The sequence below is a fragment of the Sciurus carolinensis genome, chromosome 1 (genome assembly GCF_902686445.1).
Source record: "Sciurus carolinensis chromosome 1, mSciCar1.2, whole genome shotgun sequence".
NCBI lineage: Eukaryota > Metazoa > Chordata > Mammalia > Rodentia > Sciuridae > Sciurus > Sciurus carolinensis.
Genome location: NC_062213.1, coordinates 129881959 through 129908810, shown reverse-complemented (window position 1 = coordinate 129908810; position 26852 = coordinate 129881959). Strand labels below are relative to the sequence as shown.

Genomic DNA, 26852 nt, shown 5'->3' with positions numbered 1-26852 from the left:
TGATGTTAAAGAAAAGTAAGTTATATATTTCACCACTATCCATATACACACCACTCCAGTTCTCAACTGCCACAGACAAGGGGAATTTCTGTCTAAAGCCCAAATATCTCTTTGAACTCTTCTGGACCTCAAGTCTATCTCTCCCTCCTTTTCAGTTTCTGCTCTCATGCTGTTCCAAAAACTTCACAGGGGTAGGGGAAAGAGTACAGATCAATGGTAGAGCACTAACCTAGTATCCCCAGAACCATAAAAACAAAAACCTTGACCAGATCTTACAACTCCATCTCCCAAAATATCCTGTCTCCCAGTATCTTCTCACATCCCACTTTTTCACTGCAAACTAGCTTCTCTGCCATTTTACTCTATTAATGATTGGCATACTGATATCCAACAGACTATTATACATACATCAGGTCACCTAATCCCTCCCTTATTCTCACCCCACATATCAAGATTAAGGATTTCATGTCCTTATAGCTTTAGAATCCATAGGCTTCTCCCAACCAATTCCTTAGACTAGGAATACATCAATTTTTCAACTGTATTTGTACTATTTTTTTTCCTATCTCAAATTCTGTACCCCACTGTACCAAAAGAATCTTTTTGAAACTCTTTTTTTTTTTTTTTTTTTTTTTTTGCGGTACTGGGGATTGAACTCAGAGCCTTGTGCTTGCAAGACAAGCACTCTACCAGCTGAGCTATCTCCCCAGCCCTTGAAACTCATTTTTGATTTATCACTCAACTTGACCTCTCACATTGCAGGTTGGAATGAAAAATGATATAACCATTTTGGGAAATTGTTTAGCAATTTCTTCTTAGACATTACTAAAGACGTTACATTTTTCTTCTCTCTCTCAAGTTAAACATGTATCTGTCCTATGATTCAGTAAATCCACCCCTGGTTATTTACCCAACATGAAAATGTATATCTACAAAATGATTTGTACAGTGATTGGCCAAATTATATATTTATATTATGTGCATGTACGAATATGTAAGAATATATCCCATCATTATGTTCTATCATATTGTGCCAATAAAAAAAGTAGAAAAAAATGATTTGTAGTCAAATGTTCATCGCAACCTTGTTCATAATAACCAAATAGGAGAATGGAAAAACAAAACTATAGTATATTCACTCATACAGATTAATATACATAAATTAAAAAGAACAAATTACTGATATATGCAACAACTTGGATAAATTTCAAAAACATGTTTATTAGCCAGGCTTAGTGGTACATGCTTAGAATCACAGGGACTCAGAAGGTTAAGGTAGGAAGATCACAAGTTCAAGGCCAGCCTCTGCAACTTAGGATGGCCCTAAGCAACTTAGCAAGACCCTGTTTCAAAAATAAAAATAAAAAGGGCTGGGGATGTGGCTCAGTGGTTAAGCAGCAAAAAAAAAAAATGTTGATCAAAAAAAGCTAGACACAGCCAAACTGGCGCACACCTGTAATCCCAGCACCTCAGGAGGCCGAGAAAGGAGGATCACGAGTTCAAAGACAGCCTTAGCAAGTTAGTGAGGCCCTAAGCAACTCAGTGAGATGCTGTCTCTAAATAAAATACAAAACAGGGCTGGGGAAGTGGCTCAATGGCTGAGTACCCCTGAGTTCAATCCCTGGTACCCGCCCCCCCCATACACACACACACACAAAAAAGTGGACACAAAAGAATACACACTGTATGATTCTATTCATGTGAAGTTCAAAAAACAAGAAAAACTAATTTATTTTAAAAGATATCACAACAGGGCTGGGATTGTAGCTCAAGTGGTAGAGCGCTTGCCTAACATGCATGAGGCACTGGGTTCGATCCTCAGCACCACATAAAAATGGGTAAGTAAAATAAAGTATTGTGTTCATCTACAACTAAATAAAATATTTTTTTAAAAAGATATCACAACAATGGAGATCACCTAAAATAACTAAGGGGGGTGTTTCACAGGTGCATACATTTATCAAAAATCAATGAATTATACAGTTAAAATCTATGTATTTCACCCACATAAATTTCATCTCAAAAACATTTTAGACACGTGTGATCACTGGCACCTACGGTTCCAGCTACATGGGAGTCTGAGAAATGAGGAATGCTTAAGTCCAGGAGTTCGGAGCCAGCCTGGGCAACATAGCAAGACCCAGTTTCCTAATATAAAAGCAAATAAAAAAGACTGGGGATGTAGGTAGACTGTCTACCACGCATGGGCCCTGTTTTCAATCCCCAGTTAACACGTGCGCGCACACACTTTCTCTCTCTCTCTCTCTCTCTCTCTCACACGCATACACACATACACACGCACAAAACAATCAATATAAATGACAATTATAGGTAGGAGTGTAGCTCAAGCATGTGTAAGGTCCTAGGTTCAATCACCAGCACCATTTGAAAAAAAAATTTTTAAAACTTTTTTACTTCACCCAAGGACTCTTTCTTAACAAATTTTAAAAAGGCTTAAGATTTAAGACAAAATAAACTATCACTAAATTTTCCTTTAAAAAAAAAAAAAATCACCTCTCTCAGAAACAAGGATATATCAATGGTATCTTCCCTGGGTTTGTAAATCTTATAAGCAAGGAATTCTGTCCACATAGAATACCCGTCATTCTCAACGTCCCCAGTACCTATCATTATACTTGACACATGGAAAAATATTAAATATGTGTTATCTTTGGTGTTTCTTGACTTATCCACAATATTTATAATATCATTAAGTTTCTGGATCATTTACTGACTCATTTTTCCAATCCTGTACTTTACATACAATGTACCATCCTACTTGATAACCTTATTTAGTAGTGGAATAGATGCTTCTCCATATTTTCAAAAGGGAAGCCAAACTGAATCTTTTAACTTTATGCTTATTTACTATATGCATTCCAAATAAATATTCAAATACATTAATTACATTCTTCATGGGTTTATTCCCTATTCTTCAAGGTCTACTTTCTCCCTATAAAATATGGCTCAGTGTTCTAAATGATCCTGATTTCTGGTATGCCTAAAGATACTATAGTCTTCTTATTTCTCATGTATTTTTATTCGATTATATTACAAATTGTTCATTCAAACTATAATTTTATCCAGTATCTGCTAACACTATTGTAATACATTTACCAGCCCCATTTTATGAAAATTCTGAATTTATTTTTGCATAGCAGAAGATCCACCCCAAGCTGGGCATAGTGGCACATGCTTATAACCCCAGCAGCTCAGGAGGCTAAGGCAGGAGGATCACGAATTCGAAGTCAGACTCAGCAACTGAGCAAGGCCTTAAGCAACTCAGGGAGACCCTGTCTTAAATAAAATACAAAAAAAGGCTGGGGAGTCGCTCAGTGGTTAAGTGCCCCTGGGTTCAATCCCCAGTACCAAAAAAGACAAAGAAAAAAAAACTCTACACCAAGCCAAAGATGAGCAACTAATCATTTGAGCACCAATTCAAAGAAAAATCGGTATACTCATTTCTGTATTAGTGCTGACATACTCTTACAAACAACATGATCCATAATAAAGCCAGATTTGTTCCTGTTTCTCATGGAGGTCCCTTCTAAGAATATAGGAACTAGCAGTTCCTTAAGAGAGACTCCTAATAATGAACTTACAAGATACTGAATAGCAAACCCAACAATGAAAGGCCAGATAATAGCCAGTTTAACCAGCTTTCCGGGAATATTTTTCAGAGTTCAACTGTGAGGGTTGGATGAATACAAAGAACAATTAACAAGTACTAAACCCACATTGTCTTTGGCCACTTAAAAGGATAAACTGCAATGGCACAGAGCTTGCCTAGAATGTGCCAGGCAAGGATAAACTACAAACAGCACAGACAGGGAAAGTTCTTTTGAAGTAGAGATATAGTAATGAACAGCAGGAAAGCTGACAAATAAACCCATCAGGTAAGTTAATATAATTGCTATAATGAGAAATGAGTTAACCCTTTGGAGCAAACTGAAGGCCCAGTTAACAAGTTCTAGGTACAAAACACAAATTAATCAACCTAAATGTTTCTAATGAAGGATGGACTACCACACTATCATGATAAATAACTGCCAGTGATGTCTCTGATTGGTATCTTGTATTTTATATATAAACACAAAAAATAAATTTGTGATAGAGCCAAAGACCAGTGAGGATTTTGTGCAGTGATAAGCAGACTTTTACATTTCATAAAACCTGTTAAAATTAATTTGAAGAGCAACATAGGGCTGACAGCTTGTTGCCATGTGTTACCAAAAAAAAAATCTATTTAGCAACACAAATTTAATAAGAAAAAGGACTTTTTTTTGGTACCAGGAATTGAACTCAGGGGCACTCAAGCACTAAGCTACATCCCAGCCCTTTTTTGTATTTTATTTAGTGACAGGGTCTCACTGAGGTGCTTAGGGCCTCGCTACATTGCTGAGGCTGGCTCTGAACTCCTGCCTCAGCCTCCCAGCCACTGGGATTACAGGCATGCACCATCGCGTCTGGCAGAAAAAGGACATTTTAATACAGAACATGACAGGCATAATTTAAAGGTGAATTCTTTATATAAACTTATCCTAAAAGAAAACATATTGTAGGGCTGGGGAGATAGCTCAGCTGGTAGAGTGCTTGCCTCGCAAGCACAAGGCCCTGAGTTCGATTCCCCAGTACCAAAAAAAAAAAAAAAAGAAAAAGAAAACATATTGTATTAATAATATTTTCTTTTCAACATGAACTTTAGGTAAAAACTATCTCAAAGAGCATTTGGTAACCTACAGTCTTAGTTCTAAAGAAAATAAAAACATGGCTGAGGATATAGTTCAGTTGGTAGAGTGCTTGCCTTGCAAGCACAAGGCCCTGGGTTCAATCCCCAGCACCAAAAAATAAAAATAAAAAATAAAAAAATAAAAACAGTGGCAAAAAATAACCAAGTTATTAGAAATACTTCACATAGAGGCTTTAATGGGTGGCTTTAATTAATTTAAAATTTTCTGTTAACTATAAACTAAGATCTATACAACTCTAACAACTTTTTATGGTACAGAAATTTTTTCTAAATAAAAAATTCTAAGTACTACCTAGCCCCATGACAGTAGTTGGACTTACGTATTATTAACAAAATGACAAATCATCATGACTTTTTTTTTTTACTTTTTAATGAATGTTATTATGTAATATAAATATGTAAGATCTATTATTTATCTATCCAAAGTTTAATACACAGGGATTTCTAGACCCCATTCAGATATCCACTGCCCAATCTATTTCTCTAGTTACTCATCTCTTGCCAAAAATTTCTGATATTTTAGGATGGACAAAAAGTTTATAGAAAATATCAGATAGCTCATTAAGCTGATTATTTTTAAAATCACTTTCAATTCTGAGATTCTAAGATTCTGGGACAATGAGTACTTCTAAAAAAGAATTTGGGACATCTGAAGGAATAACAGCTTGATCCAATATTTAGGTCCTTTTCCCTCCTGGCACTCTATGTAGCTAACTGTAAAGAAACTTAAAAGGTACAATTTCATTATGAGTCAACCCTAGAGGACAGATGGCAACACATTTTTGTATAACAGAAAGCAGATGGTGGACATCCAGGTTAAGATGGAAACTGAACACACACACCTGACTTTGCTTCCTCCCACAACTCTACTATTACAAGGATAAAGAAAGCTTTGTTGTTGTTTTGATGTTTTAGAACCTGAACCATAAGGAGAGGAAAAATGGAAAAAGAGACAACAAAATTTTGAAAGATGGAAAAAAGGTGGATAATTGACTTAGTCAAGGCCAAATTCTAAGACAGTAGGGCTGACAACTGAGAACAAATCAGATTTACATCACAAAATCCTCAAAAGGCTTAGGAACTGCCAAAACATAATAGGGGAGGGGAAATGTTAATGAGAAAGGTTCAGGTGAAAGTTGAACATCTGGAAATTAAGATCCCCTCCAAGCTGCTGAATGGCCCCATCCTCAATGAGACTTATTATCCTGAGAGTGTAAATCATATATGGTGCAAGACACAGGTAATCTAACAATAGAAGACAAATTATGTGCCGCTACATATAAAATGCTCCATAGCTCATCATCCAGTCCTCTTTTCCTGAGTTCCCAGATCACTGGAAACAAAACCTCAACCTTCCAAGCAGACAACTAAAATACTCTCAGGGAAATCTTGTTTTGTTTTGGGGTGCTAGGGATTGAACCCACAGGCACTTTACCACTGAGCTAAATTCCCAGTTCTTTTAATTTTTTTTATTTTAAGACAAGGTCTTGCAAAGTTGCTGAGGATCTCACTAGGTTCCTGCAACTGAACTCAAACTTGTTATCCTCCTGCCTCAGTCTCCTAAGTCACTGGAATTACAAGTGTGCACCACTGTACTGGGCTCTCTGGAAAATTTGAACAGGTCAAAAGGAAAAATACAAACATTAGAGACAACCTCAAATGGCCCAACCAATCACTGATTTCCAATGTTGGCCAACACTTGAACCACCAGGGCAGCTTTAAAAAATATTGAAGTTTGGGTTAGGAATATAGCTCAGTGGCAGAGAGGTGACCTAGCATGCATGAGGCCCTGGGTTCAATTCCCAATACTGCATAAATACATACATAAATAAATATTTTAAATACTACTGTTTATTGATGGAGATGAAAACCAGAATAGCAGTTGCCTCTGGGCAAGGAGTAGGGTCAAAGAAGAAAGGCAAGTTAATGAATTTTCTAAGATAGTCACTATGTTCTGAATCTTGTTAGTTACATGGTAAAAATCATCAAATCATATTCTTAAATTCTGTACATTTTATTATATGTAACAACATCTACATTTTCTCATAATACTGCTACCAGAGTCCTACCCCAAGAAACCCTGTTGTATTTGGTCTAACAGCAGCAAGGATATTTTTTAAAGCTCTTCGTGTGATCCTAATGTGCAAAGTTGAGAACAACTATTTTAGACTCCAGATTATAGGGTAAAACTGGAAGTTAGTCCTGTTTACACGCTAAGGACTTCCAATAAGCTGTTAGTTGCCCACTCTTAAACATGAACAGACAACAAAGGATTGCCAGTCAGACCTCTGAGGAGGGCCTCTACTAACAAGGCTATACCAAATTGAAAAATAAGTTGGAAGAAATAAACCATGCAGAGAAAGGTTTAAAGAACTATCTTCAACATCCTCAAGATAGAAGAGAGAACATATGACATCCATGAAACAAGAAAAGAGATGGACTGACTGAACAGAGGAGAGGAAACTGAAATCATCAGCCTATTGGAAAGGACTATGAAGACGAAATAGGCTGACTGGCTCACACACACAACCCCAGAGAGGATCAGGACCTTGAAATCTCCAGGTTAGCTGTGGAGGGGCATGAGACTAAAGAGGACAAGAGATTTAAAGTCTATAAAAGGTTCAGTTGGATTCTGTAGGTTCCCTTTTTCACCACCATTCCTGTCACCTCATAATTTATTCTCAGAAACTTTACCAAGAGAGACTCTGGACTCAAGAATAGAGTGAAGCTCAAAATTTAAAGCCAAGGGATTAAGCTGAAGTGTTTTTATTGAATAGCCTCCACCCATAGCTCACTTCCTTTGCCCAGCTCTCAAACACCAGGAGGCAGGCATATACAGTAGTGCTCCACTATTCACAGGGGATACATTCCAAGACCTCTAGTACATACCTAAAATCTCAGCAATTTTCCACCCTATAATTTAATCCATTTTCCACCTTAATTAAGCACTTATCATACACGTTGCTGTTTTGAAGTGCTACTGCAAAACTAACACAAATTTCTCTTTCCTTCGCAATTTTACAGATAGATTTGTTCTTGCTATAGATCTTAGCAACTTCATTATTTTTTTCTTATTAAGTCAAGAACTTGTAGTTTTTCACTCAAAAGTACTTTCCTGCTTCACTCTGACATATCCAAATTGCCAGTATCACTCACTACTCTTGTACTGGGGGTCCATTATGAGGTAAAATAAGGGGTACCTGAAGAATACAAGCACTGCAATACTAAGATAGTCAATATGATAATGATAATCCAAAGGGCTACTAAGTGACTAATGGGAGTAAACAGTCTGGATATGCTAAATAAAGGGATAATTCACATCCCATTTAGATGGAGCAGGTCAGTTTGACACTTTCATCATGCTACTCAAAATGACATGCAATTTAAAACTTACAAATTGTTTACTTCTGGGATTTTTCCATGTAATATTTTCAGACCCTGGTTGACCAAAGGTAACTGAAACCTCAGAAGGTGACACAGTGGATAAAGAGGGACCACTGAACATTATCCCACATTCCCAATTTTATTTATTTATTTAGTTACTTGGAACTGAACCCAGGGGCTCTCTACCACTGAGCTACATCCCCAGTCCTTTATATTTTCTGATATAGCATCTTTGTTAAGTTGCCCCAACTGGCCTAGAACATGCAATTTTCCTGTTGCCTCGGCCTCCCAAATTGCTGGTATTCTTGGTGTGCACCACCACTATTCTCAGACACCATTTCATCAATATATTCTAAGTTTTTCTTCTTTGTTCATGACCTACTTTAAATTACACCCATATGTTCTATATTCCAACTAAGTTTTGGGTAGTATTTTATTTTTCTTTTTGGCTTGGTGTCCAATTAAAGATTTATGGAGTATTAAGTATAATGGCAGGCATTTTGTTAGGTTCTGAGGAAGTGAATCTGATTTAGATGTTATTCTGTCCTTGAGTTTACAGTCTAGTGGGAGAACTAGAAATTAAAGACCATTGTCCTCCATTAGAAGTTCTGTGATGGAAACTGGTTTGGCTGCATGCAAAAGGGCATCTAAATCAAACAAATAAAAAAAAAAATCAGCTACATGTCTGCATGCTTGTCGCAAGTGTTTTCAAATATCCTTTATAATAATATTAAAAAACATCAAATATCTAAGTAAATTACGTAAGATGTGCAAGACTTCTACAGAGAACTATAAAACATTACCCAGTGAAATCTGGAAAGACCTAAATAAATGGAAAAATATGCCATGTTCATAAAATGAAGCACTCAACACTTAAGATATCAGTTCTTCCCAAGTTGATATAATTTCAAAATTTATGCAAACTGACAAGCAGATTCAGATATGGAAATGCTGAGCCAAGAACAATCCAGACAATCTTAAGAAACAAAGTTGGAATGTTTATCCCACCATATACCAACACCAATTTTAGAGTTACATTAATATGGTGGTATTAGTACAAACATAACAGACAAATGAAACAGAATGGATTGTCCAGAAAAAGACCCACATTCATATAGTCATCTGATTTATTTTTGTGGTTTGTACGTCAGTAGGATTCAAATCTACGACCCCATTCGTACTAAATGTGGACTCATCACTGAGCTACCCGGTCCAATCATCTGTGAAAAAAAGTGTCACAAAGTACAAAAGGATGGCATTTTTAATAAGATGCCGTGTCGAATACACAATCATAGAGTAAAAGTTGAATACTGACTCCTATAATCCATCTAGAATTCACTATAAATCGTATGTATGCCCTAAATATGAAAAATCAAATAATTTCTATAATGTAATATGGGAAAACATCTTCTTCATATTCTTAGGGTAAGTATAGACTTTTTAAATAGGATACAAAAAATAAGTAATCATAAAGGAAAAGACTGATAAAATATATTTCATCAAAATTAAGACTATTCATGAAAAAACACCAATAAAGGAACAAAAAGGCAGGGCTTAAGGTATAACTCAGTGGTAATGCTTCCTCCACTCAATCCCCTCCCCCCCACAAGCATGTCCAAGACCCTGGATTCACTATTCAGCACCATTAAATAAATAGAAAATGGCAAAATAAGAGAGGAAAAAGAGAAACACATAAATGGACTCTCTGTATACATATATATATATACACACACATATATACATAACTTGCATATATGTTACAGAGAGAGGGAAAGAGAAAGGACTCATACCTAGAATGAAAAATTACAAATGGGGCATGGTGCCAGGATGTAGGCCTATAATTCAGCAGCTCAGAAGGCTGAAGCAGGAGGATCCCCAAGTTCAAGGCCAGACTCAGCAACTTAGCAAGATCCTGTCTCGAAATAAAAAAAAAAAAAAATTAAAAAGGCTAGGAATGTATGTAGTTCAATGGTAAAGCACCCTGGTTACATCACTAGTATCTGCTTCCCCCACAAAAAAATTATAAATTGGGGCTGGGAATGTAACTCAGTGGTAGATTGCGCCCCCTGGTATGGGAGATACTGCAAAAATAAAATGTACAAATTAACAGAAAAATAAACATACAATGAAAAAATGTTAACAGAGACTTCAAAAAAGACATATGGATGGCCAATAAAGGATGCACAACCTCAATCACCAGGAAAGTGCAAAATGAAGCCACAACTATACAGTGCTGCAACTCTATGAGAACAGCAACAATTTTTTAAACTGACAAGCATCAATAAGGACTTGAGGCAACTAGAATATCATTCCCTGCTTACTGGTACAATCACTTTGGGAAAATATCCACTAGTGTCTAAAATTTCAACATTAATATAACTCAAAAACCGGCAATTTCACTCCTAGGTAAACACTCCAACCTAATGTTCTATTTCTTGATTTGTGATGACTCACTTAGTAAAAATTCATTACCTGTACGCTTAGGGTTGTGAACTTTTTCCGCATATTATATTTCAATAAGTTTTCTAAGATTTGACACAAAGTTCATAGAGATCTTAAAGCCAGCATAGAATAGGAAATAAAAAAAAATCTGGTACACTGATGAAACTTTATGAATAACTTAAAAGCAAAAAGAAAGCTACTAACCAACCCAGCCCAGAAACAAAGATAAAAACTATCAACAGATCATTTTTCTCTACCTTCAAGAAGCACTAGAATTCATTCTTTCAGCAAAGAATGGAGTTTATTATTCTACACTGTAACCCAAGAACAAGGTATCTTTGCAAGAAAACGCTGCTGTTTTTCAAAACCACCTCTAATAGTACAGATAGAGGAAAACAGTCAAAGAGTTTTGACTCTTTGGTGAAATGAATCACAGCAATTCTAAAGCCGACACCAATACCACAATCCAACCTACCGGAAATCCTGCGGTTAATTTGAGGCTTGCCCCGCTAGTCATAAGGTGATTCAGTGTTGGGGCTAACGCACCCCAAGTGCATCCTTAAGAGTCAGTCACCTGGCACACCTGGCTTTCCCATCACCTGCCTGGAACGACGGTCATGCGCAAAACCCCGGAGGTCAAATAAAGAGAGCAACTTTGCAAGTAAGGGGCGCGGACGGTCGAGCCCCTCGGGTCGCCCACAGGGAACCGACTCTGGCCTCGGAGCTGGCAAGCATTGTCACTATCCCCCAAAGGAAGCAGGAGGAAGCACCCCCGAAGTCGCTCAGTCCCTCCACCTCCCGCGAACTCCACAAGAGTTCCCGCGAGTTTCTGCCCCCACGCCCACCGAAGGAGGGTCGCGGGAGACCCCGACCCGCGAGAAGGCGAGTGCAAGGAACTTAGGCCCCGGCGGGGCCGGACGCGCCCGCCGCCAGCTCGCGCGGCAAGTTTGGCGGCCGTCCGCGTTCGCCGCGCCTTGGCCCAGCTGTGCGCTCCGCAGAACCCGGACTCGCGGCCCGCCCGGCCTGGCGCAGCGCCCCTCACCTTGGAAACGTTGGGTGGACTCCGCCGTAAACATTAACTTCCCATCCAGCCGGCAGCCGCGCCGCCGCGTCCCAGCGCCTCGGCCCCGCTCCCGACTCCGCGGGTCGCTTTCCCTGCGTTCTCAGAAGCTCGGCGCTCTCTCGGGGACTCAGGGCGGCCTCCCGACTTTCACCCACCCCGCCGGGCACCGCCGCCGACTCCACTACCCAGCCTCTAGCCTGCCGGCTCGCCAGCTCCTCCGGGGTCCGGAGCGGCCGAGTCAGGAAAGCCCAAGGCGCAGGCGCGGCAGGGCCTTAAAGAGACCCGGCCGCCTCTACCGCATAATGGGTTCGAGCAGGTTAGGGGCCCGGCGGGTTGGCGGAGAAAAGCAGAAGCCGAAGGGATTGGACCGAGCGGAGCGGGGGCGGGGAAATCCCTCTCTCCCCTCCGCCCCTCTTTCAAAGCACCAGTCCTGGGCCCTGCAAAATGCAGACTTCCCTCGTCACTTGAACCGCCCCTTCGGTATTAAAGCTGCAGAAGACACACCCCCTCGGGGCCCTAAGCGACCCCGCGCCGAGGGCTGCGGGCCTCACACTGCGGCACCGCCCACGCGCCTGTCTACCAGGCCTGGGGCACGCGGCGAAGACGCGCAGGCTTCGAAAGGCCGCGGCGAGTCCTCCGAGAGGAGGCCTTAGGTCACTCTTAAAACCATTAATCAACGTGTAAATGTTCCCTGTGATTGTTAAACACAGTGCCATCAGTCGTCTGGACACACTGGGTTTATGTACAGTCCGGCAGAGGGCAGAACGTGGGCACACGTATATGAGATCTTGCCGGGCAACCACCCAAAATCAACGAAGAAATTCTTAGAAGGAAAGAATGTAGTTTGGGACAGGGCAAAAAATAAATAAACTAGGAATTCTGGTCCTGTCCCAAGAAAAGCAGAAAAGAAAAACAATAGTCACTATAAACTATTTTATACATTTGGAAGTGACAAAAATGATAGTACCAGACAAACAACTCCAAAATTATTTGTCTGGACATTACACATCCCCGGTTATTTTCCAATTTAAATTTATAAGACAGAAAGGATTTCACAATAATAAGCATTTCAGAAAAAAGAAAAACTAATTTTTCAACAGGATTAGGAAATAAGAAATAGGAAGTAAAACCATGTCCTCCACCCAGTTAAAAACGTTGAAAATTTGAAAGTAATCTGAGGCAAATTTTTGCATATCATTAAGTCATGCCAGTATTTAAAGTCAATTTCAATCAACAATTTCATTGTAACCTAAAAAATCTTGCATTACAAAACTGAGATAATCTGGATGATCTACATCTGCTTCCTACATTCAATCTATCAGCAAATCCTGTTGATTTTTACCTGCCAATGTTCCTTGAATCTGACCTCTTCCATCTCCTCCATCACCACCCTCATCTAAGCAGGAAGGTGGGAGTAGACCGACTACTGGCTTAATCTTCTAATTATCCACATCCCCTGCAGTCCCTGTCTAAACCTCTTCACATAACAGAGTGACCAGCCTGTTCAAAATACAGTACTACATTGGCTGGGCACAGGGGCACACACCTGTAATCCCAACGACTTGGGAGGCTGAGATAGGAAGATCTAGAGTTCAAAGCCAGCCTCGGTAATTTAGGGTGGCCCTAAGCAATTTAGTAAGACCCTGTCATAAAACAAAAAATTAAAAGGGCTGGGGATATGGCTCAGTGGTTAAACTCTCCTTGGTTCAACAATCCCCAGTACCGCACACACAGTACAATGTGACCCTGTCACTTCCCAGCATAAACCACTTCAACAGCTTTCCAAACTAATCAAGTCCTGTACCTCAGGCCCCTTGCCCACCTGTCCATTTCTTCTTAGTGTTCAGATCACATTCCATCCTCCTCTCTCTGCTTCAGGCATACTGGTCTCTTTTATTCTCCTATTATACTCTTCCAAAGGGTTTGCTTATACTTTGTTCTACGCCTGGAAATTTCTTCCAACTTTCATTCTTAGCCTTTACTTCTGAGAAGCACCTTCTGACCTCCCTCCTATGTTGGTCCCTTACTTTTATCATTTTGCATGAAACTGTAACTCTGTGACTACTTTGGTGAATTTCTGTTTCTCCCATTAGACATCTCCATAAGACCGGGAGCTTGGTTTTGTTTGATTCATAGTTATAGTTTTATATTTGTTCAACGAATAAGAATCATACATGCTAGAACTTGAACTGGATGTGGCTTAAAGGTTACCTAAGTCACAGGCAAAAATGTCACGATTTGACATTTGGAATCAGAGTTGAAAAAGAACTCCAGTTATTTTTAAATATTTTATATTATTTTTGCTGGGCTGTCACAGATTCTTTGAACAACCTTTAAAAACAAGTTTTCAAAGAACTTTCTATAAAACCTTGAATTAATCATGAGAGCTATGGGATGGGCCCACATGAAACTAATTAACATCAGTTGCTTCTAGAGAGGAAGACTGACCCAGGCTTAGTGTCATATACCTGTAATCCCAGCTACTTGGGAGACGAAAGCAAGAGGATCATAAGTTTGAGGACAGCCTGGGCAACCTAGTGAGACCTTGTCTCAAATTTTAAGTGAACTGGAGATGTGGTTCATTGGTAGAGCACTTAGCATGTACAGGCCTTGGGTTCAATCCCCAGTACCACAGGGAAAAAAGGTTAGAGAAAGACTAGGCGACTAGTGACTCAGTGGTGGAAAGGAGACTTTTTACTGTGTGCCCAAAAGTTTTTAAATTGTACCTTTTCCATTTTCAAGCTTATGAATGTATTATCTGTTCAAAAATATATAAATGACATCAGAGTGCATACTACATGATTTCATTTATTTGAAATTCCAGAAAAGGCAAAATTAATTGAAATTTAAAAAATCACAACAGGATGTAGGTCAGTAGTAGAGTACATGCCCACCATGCCCAATGCCCTGGATTTGATCCCCAGCACTACACACACACACACTCATAAATAAATAAATAAATAAATAGATAACTTGGAAAACCATAGTTCTTCTTAAGCTTCTCAGTAGCCCCAGCACTTAGAATAGTAACTGTTCAATGTATTTTGAATTAATGATGACAAACAATTCTGGTATTGACTTTACTGGTAACAATTATGTTTATATGTTTACATATTACATATTATATGTTTTCTGGTAACTAGTAACTTCCATATTAATGCAAATGACCAGACTAACATTTTAAATTTATATTTTAAACATATTTATATGCATGTATGGGTATATATATATAATTTATATCAGTTTAGCACTGCTGCACTAAATGCCTGAGATGTGTTAACTTATATCATTAGCTTTGACCCACCAGCACTATCCCTGGTTTACCCAATTTCTTTCACTCACCCTGAGCACATCAATTTGGTGAAAGAACCTATATTTTCACGTTTCACTGAAATAGCTAATTCTGACCTCTCACAAGTGCTTGAGCACTTGCGTAAGTGAAATCCCACTGTGAATTCCACACCAACAACTCCTCTGCTCCAGCTTCTGCCACTCTGAAGTTCATGCTCAAGAACCTCACACATCCAGAAGACAGAGAAAGCAATGCAGTGGACAGCAGCACCTTCCTTAGAGACAGTTTTATTTACAGTACAATTCAGTTAGCACTTCAAAGTTTTCTATGTTCAGATACTGCTCACTATTTATTTATTTATTTAATTTTGTACTGGGGGGTTGAACCCAGGGGCACTTTAACCACTGAGCTACATCCCCAACCCTTTTTTTTTTAAACAGGGTCTCAATAAATTGCCCAATCTGGGCTTGAACTTGCAACCCTCCTGCTTCAGGATTACAGACATGTGCCACCACACCCAACTTGATACTGCACACTCTCAGAATGGATTTGGGTCTGGGAGAGGAAACCCTGTAAACCTGACAAGGGTTAAATCCCAAAAACACCAGGAACACTATTAAAGGTGTATAAGCCAGTCATATAAGCCTTATTGCTCACAGAAAGGAAAAGCAAGAGAGACATTCCCTTGAGAGGCCAAAGCATAGATACAGAGGAGGAACTCATCTGTAAGGTCAAACCCACTGGTGTATACCCACCCTTATCCTGGGCAGCTGGCATTTGCACTTCCTTAGAAAAGCAGGGCACTAGAGACATGGATACAGTGATGCACACCTGTAATCCCAGGGACTTGGGAGGCTAAGGCAGGAGGAGCACACATTCAATGCCAGCTGGACAACTTTGGGAGACCCTCAGCAACTAATCAAAACCCTGTCTCAAAATAAAAAATAAAAAGTTCTGGGGATGTAGCTCAGTGGTATATATCCCTAGGTTCAATCCCCAGTACCAAAAAGAGGTGCAGGGAGGGGAAGAGGCGGTTACCAGGCACTCACTTACATTCTAGGGATGTGCTAAGAAAGTCAGGAGAGCCACAAGCCACATGTGACTACTTGCATTTCAATTTAAAGTTTCAGTTTCTCAGTCATACATATTTCAAGTACTCAAAATAGTATACATTGTTAGTGGCTATGGTCTTTGACAGCACTTGCACAGAACATTACCATCTATAAGAAAGTTCTATTGACAGTGCTATTTTAGAAAAAGAAGAAACAACACTCTATTGAGAGTCCTAGCTAATGTTCAGAAGTTTTTGATTTGGAAAAATGAAGGCTCACAATGAAATAGTGACAACCTACATCACTACACTTATTACTTCCCACAATATAACTCTAAAACGTTCTCAAGTACAAACACTGTGGCCTCTCTACCTACTGTGGCCATAAAAATGGCTTCACCATTTTACCTCCACCATAATCATGGTTTGCAAGATACTAACATCATCCTAGGAAAGAACATTGTTAAGGGGCACACAACCCTATTGCCATCTCTTGGTACTTGTACACAGGTAGAGACTAGATCTCCTATGATTGTGGTAAAGAACAAATTTTGTGGCTCTAGAGCTCAAAAATCATTTCTATGTGTGATATTAGAAATTAACACCATCAAACCAAACAACAGTTTTGTAATTGTACAACCAAAGCAAGACGTCAATAGCATGCCAATTTCTACCCCATCTGCTAAAAGAAGACTGTTTATTTCTCAACTTTGTGAAATACATGTTTTAAAACAAGATAAAATCGGTGCAACCAGAATTAGCAATTCCACTTAAATGCTTCAATTTCTTGGGAACTAAAAACTTACATATTAGTGCAGATCACTAGATTGTAATATAAAATTTAAAGTGTACTTGACAAAAGTGTGTTTAACCCCTTTCAGCCCCAATCTTCTCATTCATAAACTAGAGAGAATAATAATATCTACTTAAGCAATGAAGTGATAATTAAATGGAGCATCTATGCAAGGAACATAGCATTCAACAAGTAGTAACTATTATAATTGCTTCTTTCAAAGGCCACAAAGCAACAATGTACAAAAAAAAGGGGGGGGAAATAAATTAAAAAGACTAAATTATGGGCTGGGGTTGTGGCTCAGTGGTAGAGCACTTGCCTAGCATGTGTGAGGCACTGGGTTCTATTCTCAGCACAACATATAAATAAATGAATAAAATAAAGGTCCATCAACATCTAAAAAAATATTTGAAAAAAAAGATTAAATTAGAAAAACCCTGATTCTGCCACCTGCTCATTGTCTGGCCTTGAATTTCTATAACTTTAGTTTCTTCATCAGCACTAAGGATAAGAGTCCCCATTGATAGATGCGTTATTTGTTTTCATGCAAAATGGTCAAACAACAGTAAAGCCAGGTGCAACCTGGAGCTAATGTGAATTAGTACTCTGCCCCAACTTCCACACACACATAGAAAAAAAGAAGAGACTACATTAGGAAAGTATTGCTTTACAGTAAAATTAATTTAGCTTTTATTATGAACTGTGCTCCTAAGCATACCTATGAAGCTACACGGCTGAAATCATCACTGAAAGGTCACACAACCTTCAACATTGCCATCAATCAGAATTTGTAAATGAAAACTATGGTAACTAGTCATTTTCCTTGGCTACTCTTTCTCCATATGAGAAATTTGAAGTCCATACAGGCAAACCAGGCCTTGTCTGTGACTGTACAAAATAAAATAAAAGATAACCAGTAGCCAGCAGCCAATTACAGCAAGGAGGAAAACAGTGCTGAATTTTAAGAAGCCAATTACTAAAATATCTTTCTTGCAGGTGTGGAATTAAACCTAACACTTCATAAATTCTTGTTCATCACTGGAATGGCTGTAATACAATGAGGTAACATTCTTAAAATAAAACTGAAGAAATATTCACAAGCTGTTCCTGTTTTAAAGATTAAGCAAAATATACAATCTTAATACAATTATAAAATATTTCCTGTTGCAGCATCTACATTTTTATAAGTTTTAGTATGAAATCAAACATCATTTTAGACATTTACCTGTTTCCCATTAGGGTTTCTAAAGGCAGCAGTCATTTTGGTGGTAACCATGATAAGCAGAGAAGACAAGGAGACTGGGGATTTGAATTGAATTTATAGCTGACTCATAGGGAGTGTTTACAAGACGTTGCTACTGGGATCCACCCATTTAACACCCTTTCAGTTCCATCCTGCACATTCGTTAGGTAGTAACTTCAAAACTTTAAGGGAAGCTGGGAATGTGGAGGACTAAGAATACTGAAACCAAAGCTTTTGAAGTCTTATGAGGTTGTTAACTGATTTTAGTTTTCTTTCTTCTTTCCTCCTTCTCTTCCTCCTTCCCTTCCCTTTTCCTACCTTCTTTTGCTCCTTCCTCCATGACTTGATTTGTCTCAGAATGACCTTATAACTGTTACTGTATTTGGGGTACTGATTCTAAGGCATTGACTAGAATCTTCTATAATTAGATAGTTTCAGTTCTTGGAATTTGACCCTAGAAAAAAAATTCTTTATGGAACTGTCCTTTCTGGCTATTTTTTTAACTCTTTAGCTGAGGTTTTGGAATTCTACAGGCTATTGTGTCCTATGAAAGGATATTGTGATTGTATTACTCATGGGCCATTAATTGAAAGTTTAACATAGAAGCATGTTATATATCTTGTAAGAGGTATCTAAATAGAAAGCTACTTCCTCCATTCTCCTAAAAGAGATCTGATATACTGCTTTTAAAGGACTGCCTCTCTAACAGTAGTTTGTATCTTTGAACCCCTTACCATGGGCTGGGCATTGTGGAAACACTTTTCATCTATCATCTCATTTAATCTTCACTCTAACCCTATTGTAATAATTATTTACAAGTAAACCCCAAGCAAGTCACTAAGAATGCTTCATTTATTCACTCATAAAGTTACTGAGGATATTCAACTATGTAAGCACTTTCCTAAGAGAAAGGGCAATAACTAACATTTTCAGCTCCTACAACATCAGTAATAATGTTACATGCTTTCTCATGAGGCTATCATTATCAAGCCCATTTAAAAGGTGAGGAAGCTGTGGCTGGTCTAAAACCACACCGGTAGTAAAAGGAAAAGAAAAAATGCAAGTGTAAATCTCTCTTGACTACAAAGCCTTTGTCATTTGAAGTTACAAAACTGTGGCATCTGTGTTCACACTGTTGAAGAAGGAATAGTCTGGCATAGAAGACAAACATGTAAATAAATAAAGGGACAATAGCATAATATGGAAATCTAATATGGTGGAAACATACAGAAGGAGAGGACCTTGCTTGGCTGAGAGAGTTGCATCATGTTCATCTGTCTTTGCCCCTTTCATCTCTTCCTATTAGCCTGACTCAAGCTAAGCCAGTCACCTTACCTTAACTCCCTGACCATACTGATTGGTTCAATGGAGTAGGCCTGGGAAAGTCTTGCCCTGTAGTTTTTCAAACCACAGTCGTAAAAGTAAGTCTTTTGCCCTCTCATTATTAAACTCTAAGGATGTGAACTCAGAGAACATGCCTATAAAAAACAAAATGGAATGGAAAGCATCCTAAGGATATTAGAATCACTGGCTCCAGTTAATTCTGTCTTTCCTAAGCCTTTGTATTTCTGTTCTTTCTTTAATGCGATAACCTCCCCAATAATCTTTGAGTAATTCATTAACTCATTATATATGCACATATAATGAGTAATTTTCACTTTTTTAAATTTTGAAATAGTGTTTTGCTAAGTTGCTTAGGGCCTCTGCTGAGTTGCTGAGGCTGGTCTTGAACTTGTGATCCTTGTGCCTCAGCCTCCCAAAGTGCTGAGATTACAGATGTGTGCCACCATGCCTGGCTGATGTAATTTTTTAATATATTATTCTAGGCGTTGTTCTAACACTGAGGTTAGATACATATGGTAGCCATCCTCCAATTTGGCCCCCAGTGAGCCTTGCTTTTGTCCCCAGTGTTCCTTGCTGCCAATTAGTCATACCTATGTATAGTGACTGCCACACTGAACAAGGCCTTGTTTTGTGATAAATAAAATATGGCAAAAGTGATAGGGTATAGGGCATCAGAATCTGAAACTATGTCATGCTGGTTTTTGCCTTGCTATTTAAGATTACATGCTTTGGAGAAGCCAATCACCATGTGTGAGCTGCTGTGTAAAGAAAAAACACAAAAGTCTCCCATCAGCACCCAGAGCCACCTTCATGACCATGGCAGTGAGCCAGCCTGGAAGTGGACTTGTGGCCCCAGTCAAGCCTTCAATCACTTTAATACTGGCCCGCAGCTGACTGAATCTCATGAGAAACTCCAAGCCAAACTCAGTCAGTAAACTGCTTACTGCCAAATTCTTGTCACTTAGAAACTATAAGCGATAATACATGTTTCTTGTTGATTAAAGGCATCAAATTTCAGGGTGATTTTTTGCCACTAATAGCATTAAATTGCAATAGCAATAGATAAGTAATACAATAAAAGTGACAAAAATAGATATGATTTCTGCCCTCATGGAGCTCAAATTCTAGTAGAAGAAAACAGACAATAAACAAACATACACTATAAGAAAACACCTAGTAAGAAAACTATGTATCCACTTATAGAAGAATGAACTTAGATCCTTACCTTATACAAGAATTAACTGAAAATGAATCAAAGACTTTAACTTAAAAGCCAAATATAAAACTATTATTAGGAAAAAAATGGAGAAATTTTCATGCCATTCAATATGGCAATAATTCTTTATTAGAAGACCCAAAAAGTCGGGGGGAAAAAGAAAAATACATATATTGGATTTGAAATAAAAAGATTTTGTGCATCAAAACTCACTATAGCAAGAGAGTAAAAGGGGACTGGACTTGTGGGCTCAGTGGTAGAGAGCTTGTGTGGCACGAGTGAGGCATTGAGTTCAACCCTCAGCACTACATAAAAAAAAAATAACATAAATGTATTGTGTCCATCTACAACTAAAACAATATTTTAAAAAAGAGAGTGAAAAGTCAACCAAGAATTGGAGAAAATATTTTGCAAATCACATTTGATAAGGGAATAATATCCAGAACATATGAATAATTCCTAAAACTCAACAACAAACAACTCAATTTAAACAATGGCAAAGGACTTGAACAGACATTTTTCAAAGATAAACAAAAAGTGTATTCAAGATATCCAACATTATTAGTCATTAGGAAAATGCAAATCAAAACCAAAATGAGATCTCACTTTATACCAACCTAGATAGCTATTATGAAAAAAAAAAAAACAGAAAATTACAAGTGTTGGTGAAGATGTGGATAATTCAAACACTCGTGCTTGCTGTTGGGAATGTAAACTAATGCAACCACTCTGGAAAAGAGTTTGGTAACTCCTTAAAAATTAAAAATTACCATATTGTCTAGCAATTCCACTCCAAGTTACTCAAATTCAAGACTACAACATAAACATATACTTGTACCTCAATGTTTATAGCAGCACTATTTCCAATAGCCCAAAGGGAAAGCAACTCAAGTGTTTATCAAAAAGTGAACAGATAAACAAAATATTATATAATGGAATATTATTCAGGCATAAAAAAGGAATGAAGTTCTGATACATGCTACAATATGGATGAACTTTGAAAACATCACGGTAAGTTAAATAGACCTAGAAAGCAGAATAGAGATGACTAGATCTGGAGAAGGAAAAAAAGAGTCATTACTTAAAGGGTATAGTGTTTTGGGTTGGGGACATGAAAAGGTTTCGGAACTAGATAGTGATGACAGTACAGTGATGACAGCTATACAACATTATGAATATACTTTTTATTTTTTCTGTACTGAGGATTGAACTCAGAGGCACTCTTATCACTGAGCTACATACCCACTCCTTTATATATATATATATATTTTTTTTTTTTTTTTGAGACGGGGTTTTACTAAATTGCTTAGGCTGACCTTAAACTTGTGAATCTCCTGCCTTAGCATCCTAAGTCACTAGGATTACAGGCATGCACCATCACTCCTAGCTTATGAATATTCTTTTTTAAAAAGTATTTTTAGTTGTAGATTGACACAATACCTTTATTTTTATGTGGGGTTGAGAATTGAACCCAGTGCCTGACGCGTGCAAGGCAAGCACTCCACCACTGAGCCACAATGCCAGCCCCTGAATATTCTTTTTTTGTGTGTGTGTGGTGCTGGGGATCGAACCCAGGGCCTTGTGCTTGCAAGGCAAGCACCCTACCGACTGAGCTATCTCCCCAGACCCCCCTGAATATTCTTAATGCCACTGAATTATGAACCTAAAAATGGTTAAAATGGCAAACATCATGTTATGTGTATTTTTCCATAATAAAAAAAGAAAAAGATTTTGGGGATGTAGCTAACTGGTAGAGTGCTTACTAGCAGTGTCAGGCCCTCCTACTTCAATTACCTACACCAAAACAAAGGAAGGAAGAAAAGAAAGAAAGAAAAGAGCACCTAGGAATTAAGAGCCTCTTGGAAAGTAAGAATAAATGGAAAGAGAATCTTAATTTGCCTTAGTTAAAACAGTAAGTTGAACACCAAAATAACAAAAAAATATGAACTGGTATAAGTGTACGCAGAACAGGGAAGGGAAAGAAGTATGGAGAAGGGTTATTGCTATATTAAATAGTTTAGTCAGGGAAGACCTCACAGAGAGAGAGGTGGGAGAGAAGCTGTATCTGGGAAAGATGACTCCAGGATAAAAGAATAAATACAAAGTCTTTGAAGCATGAATGTGCCTGGAATATATATATATGTATTTTTTAATATTTTTTTAGTTGTAGATGAACACGATCCCTTTATTTTATTTATTTATTTTTATGTGGTTCTGAGGATCAAACCCAGGGCCTCACTGGGCTAGGCAAGCTCTCTACCACTGAGCCACAACCCCAGCCCTGTGCCCAGTATATTTAAGGAGACAAGTGGGATGGTTAGAATGGAATGAGTAAGATAGAAAATTGTAGCATGTGAAGTCAAAGAGAAAATGGAATCAGATTGTACAGAAGGCTCTGTGGGCCATTTTTAGGACTTGGGCTTTACCTAAAATGGAATGGATACGCAGAGTGATGTGATCAGACCCATTTTGTGATTTAAAGCATCGACTGACTGCTGTGCAGTGAATTGACTCTGAGTGGCAAGGATGGAACCCTAGAGGCCATCTGGAAGTTGTTGAAAGATGAAGACTACCTGGATTAGTGTGGTCAGTGAAATGGTGAGAAGTGGTCAAATTTAGATATATCTTCAGCCAATATTATTTGTCTTCATGTTGGTTATTGGATAAAAAAAAAGAGAGAGATCAAAGATGAGTCTTGAAATTTGCAGCCTGGGCAACTAGAAGAATGGAGTTGTCATTTCCTAAGACAGGGAAGACAGAGAGAGAAGCAGGCTTAGGAGTGGTGAGGAACTAGAGTTAGGCTTCTGCCATCTGCAATCAAGAGTCCTGCTTGCGACTCAGTCAAGAAATCTTCACCAAGAAAGTGAGATCTGAGGCAAATCTTCATGATTCTTTCTCTTAAGGATTGAAGAGTGTAGGTACTGTTAGCTAACAGTTTTTGAACTCACTTTATTTGGAATCTCATCTATTGGACTGTTTTATATATGTGTATTCTACATATGATATCACTGGGCTTCTGCTAGGTTATGCTGCAATTAACAAAAGACCCCGAAATCTTAGCAGATGTACCAGTGAAAGGTTATTTTTCATTTACATATCCTTCCATGGCAGGGTGACACTAGCTCAATTCCACACAAACTTCATTTTTATTTTTTAAATGGCAAAACCTAAAATAATTAGAGAATTGCAGAATATGGCATCTGTACGTTCATTTATTTGTCGATTCATTCAACAAATGTTTCCTGTTAGGCAAAGCTAAGTATTGGGGTTATAACATCAAAATAAATAATCCCTAAATTTTCTGCAGTTTATATTGAAAATGAGAGATTAAACACATTATTATAAATAATAGCTGTAATAGATTGAATTATCTCTCTCCTCTCGTTTTTTTTTTTTTTTTTTTTTTTTTTTTGAGACAGTGTCTTGCTATGTTGCTTAGGCTGTTGAATTTCTGGGCTCAAGGAAGTAACCAGGACTACAAGCATACACTATGCTGGGCCTTAATTGCCTCTTTTAAATTAGATCAATATAAAATTATTAGAACTAAAATATATTCAATTTTAGTTTTTTTGTTTATTGTTGCCCAGAAAACCTTAACATTATTAATTCTATAATAATTTAGAGGGGGGCAAAAAAGAACATTTTATCTTTATAATTCAGAATGAATTCTGGGGTAACATTCAATTTACTAATCCTGGGCTCTTTTTAGTATTTAATACTTCTTAACCTTTGCTCTTTTTAGTATTTAATATTTCTTTTTTCCTGTACTGGAGATAAAACCAAAGCCTTTATACATGCTAAGCAGTGCTCTGCCACTGAGCTACACCCCCAACCTTTATTATGTTTTATACTGAGACAGGGTCTCACTAAATTGCACAGGCTGGTTTTGAATTTATGATTCAGACTCTCAAGTCACTGGGCTTACAGGTGAGGTTCAAAGATTTTAATCTCTTGATGTAGACCTAAAACTATAGTATAGAACTATAATATCCACATTTCATCAACCTTTTAAAAGGTTAACCTCCTAAGTAGGAGTTGTCTTCTGTAAAGTTTTTCTGATAATTAGGTATATTTACATATGATTAAGTATAAAAGAGCTAAAACTGTAGCTTTGTTTCAAATAACTTCTAATTCAAATCATGATTAATATCTAGCAATAATTCTGAAAACCCCCACATAATGCACTTAATACATTTTGTTGAACAGCCATCTGAATTACCACCATCTGTATGTAGCCAAGAAAGATCAACCATTTGGGTTTTATTTCTTTTTTCATTTTTTGTTTGTTTGTTTTTAACTCCTGAGATCAAGTGATCCTTCCACATCTGTCTCCTCAGTGCTGGGATTACAGACTTGAGGATCCAGCAATTATTTAAAAACCTAAACACAATCTAAATATCTATTAATAGCTGAATGCATATGGTATGTTGACACAATGGGATATAACAGTGAACATGAATGTACTATATAGCTCCACACATCAGCATGATGAATCTTAGAAACACAATGTTGAGTTGCAGAGGTAATTTGCAGAAATCACCTTAAGATATGAGACTAAAGAGCTGGGCTGATGTCACAGGCCTGTAGTGCCAGCTACTCTGGAGACTGAGGCAGGAGGATCAATTGACCCCAGGAGTTTAGGAAGTTCAAAAAGAACTAATTTATGCATTGTTTAGGAACATATACATTCCAACAAAATTATTAGACTAGGTATGAAGAATAACATTTGGATTACCATTTCTTCTACCCCTAGAGAGAGAAGCAGATGACTAGGGTAAGCATGGCTCAGGTAATAGCAATGGTATTGGCAATGCTTATTGACTGGGTCATATTCTGTATTGAAGGCAATTTGTTTTACTAAAGTTTCATTATACATTGATAAACTTTTTTTGAGAAAATATTACAAGTCAAAAAACAAAACAAAACAAAAAAAGCCCTCCAAGTTTAGGGACATAAACATTCAATTAGATTTCATTCTACTTTGAAGAAAATCCCAGAGAGCAAGGATTCAAGAACTGGGATCCTTAAGTCCTAGGCTCTCCCACTGTCCTTTAGGGAATGCCCCTGATTGTCAGTTACTCAGAGCCTGGGAAATATAAATAGATCCCATTGTGTATAATGCAGGCAAGTTGGCACAGTATTTGTTGACCAAGTCTTTTTCTCTGTCACCCTTAAAGAATTGCTTTAACTCTGCATGCTTTTCATTCATCTCCAAAGTATTCTAATACTTAGGGTGGGTGAAATGTTTTAAAGTTTGTTAGGTAAGTTTCTCTGCACCTTTCCAGCCAAGCATCCTTCTTCTTTTTAAATCTGATTAAACATTACATTAAACATTACATATTAATTGTATAAAATGTGATCACAAAAAAAGCAAAAGACTAAAATTGCTTGTAATCTTATCACTAAATGATAATCACTGCTGATGTGTTAGTCTCTTTCCTTTCCATCTCATCTCTGAGTGGACAAATACATAGTTTTTCATAGTTTATTTATCATTAAAAAATGGGATCATATACTTGGTACACTTAAAGCCATGAAATTGAGTGAGATACCAAACAAAGAGTATGGGTAAAAAAGATCAAAGATTCAAAGACTGAGTCTCCACTAGGGCATAATTACAAGTTGAGGAAAAGAGAAACAGACAGATTTGAGAAAGAGTAACCTGTAAAGTAGAAGTGAAGTAAGTGTCTGAAAAGACAAGAGAAAAAAGTACTTAAAAATTTTTGAGTCAATCCAGAGTGCAGTGGCACACACTTGTAATCCCAGATATTAGAAGGCTGAGGCAAGAGGACCGCAAGTTCAAGACTAGCCTCAGCAATTTAGTAAGGCCCTAAGCAAATTAGCAAGATCCTGCTTCTAAAAAAATGAAAAATAAAAATAAAAAAATAGGCTGAGGATGAAGCTCAGTGGTAAAGCATCCCTGTGTTCAATCCCCAGTACCAAGAAGAAAGAAAGAAAAAGAAAACACAGACAATTTGAGAGGCAAAGAGAAGGTATAAAATTATTGTCTAGGTACCATGGTCTGACGTGTTCTCCAAAATCCATATATTAAAAACCTAATTACTGAGTTCAGTGTAGTCCTGGCTACTCAAGAAGCTGATGTAGGAGAATTGCTTGAGCCCAGGAGTCCAATGCCAGCCTGGGCAAGATAGAGAGAGTCCATTGGGAGGGGAAGGGAGAGGAAACGAAAGAAATAAAGATCTCTAGTCTCTGTTAAAGGTGTATAAGGGGTTGGGATTGTGGCTCAGTGGTAGAGTGCTCACCTAGCAATGCA

At 37.9% G+C, this 26852-nt stretch overlaps 1 protein-coding gene across 7 annotated transcripts in view; it reads right to left on the bottom strand.

Moving 5' to 3' along the window:
- Nucleotides 1-18090, bottom strand: part of Evi5 (ecotropic viral integration site 5) — a 217239-nt gene extending 199149 nt beyond the window's left edge. For 3 of the 7 annotated variants that reach the window (XM_047549555.1, XM_047549599.1, XM_047549619.1), the window contains exon 1: nucleotides 18001-18089. In XM_047549555.1, coding sequence (XP_047405511.1) covers nucleotides 18001-18051 — 51 coding nt within the window. In that variant the 5' untranslated portion in view covers nucleotides 18052-18089. Of the gene's footprint in view, nucleotides 1-9924; nucleotides 10047-11618; nucleotides 12030-18000 lie in introns of those variants that run through there. The other 4 variants (XM_047549582.1, XM_047549565.1, XM_047549610.1 and 1 more) reach the window with 4 other exon arrangements.
- Between the last annotated feature and the right edge of the window lie 8762 nt (nucleotides 18091-26852).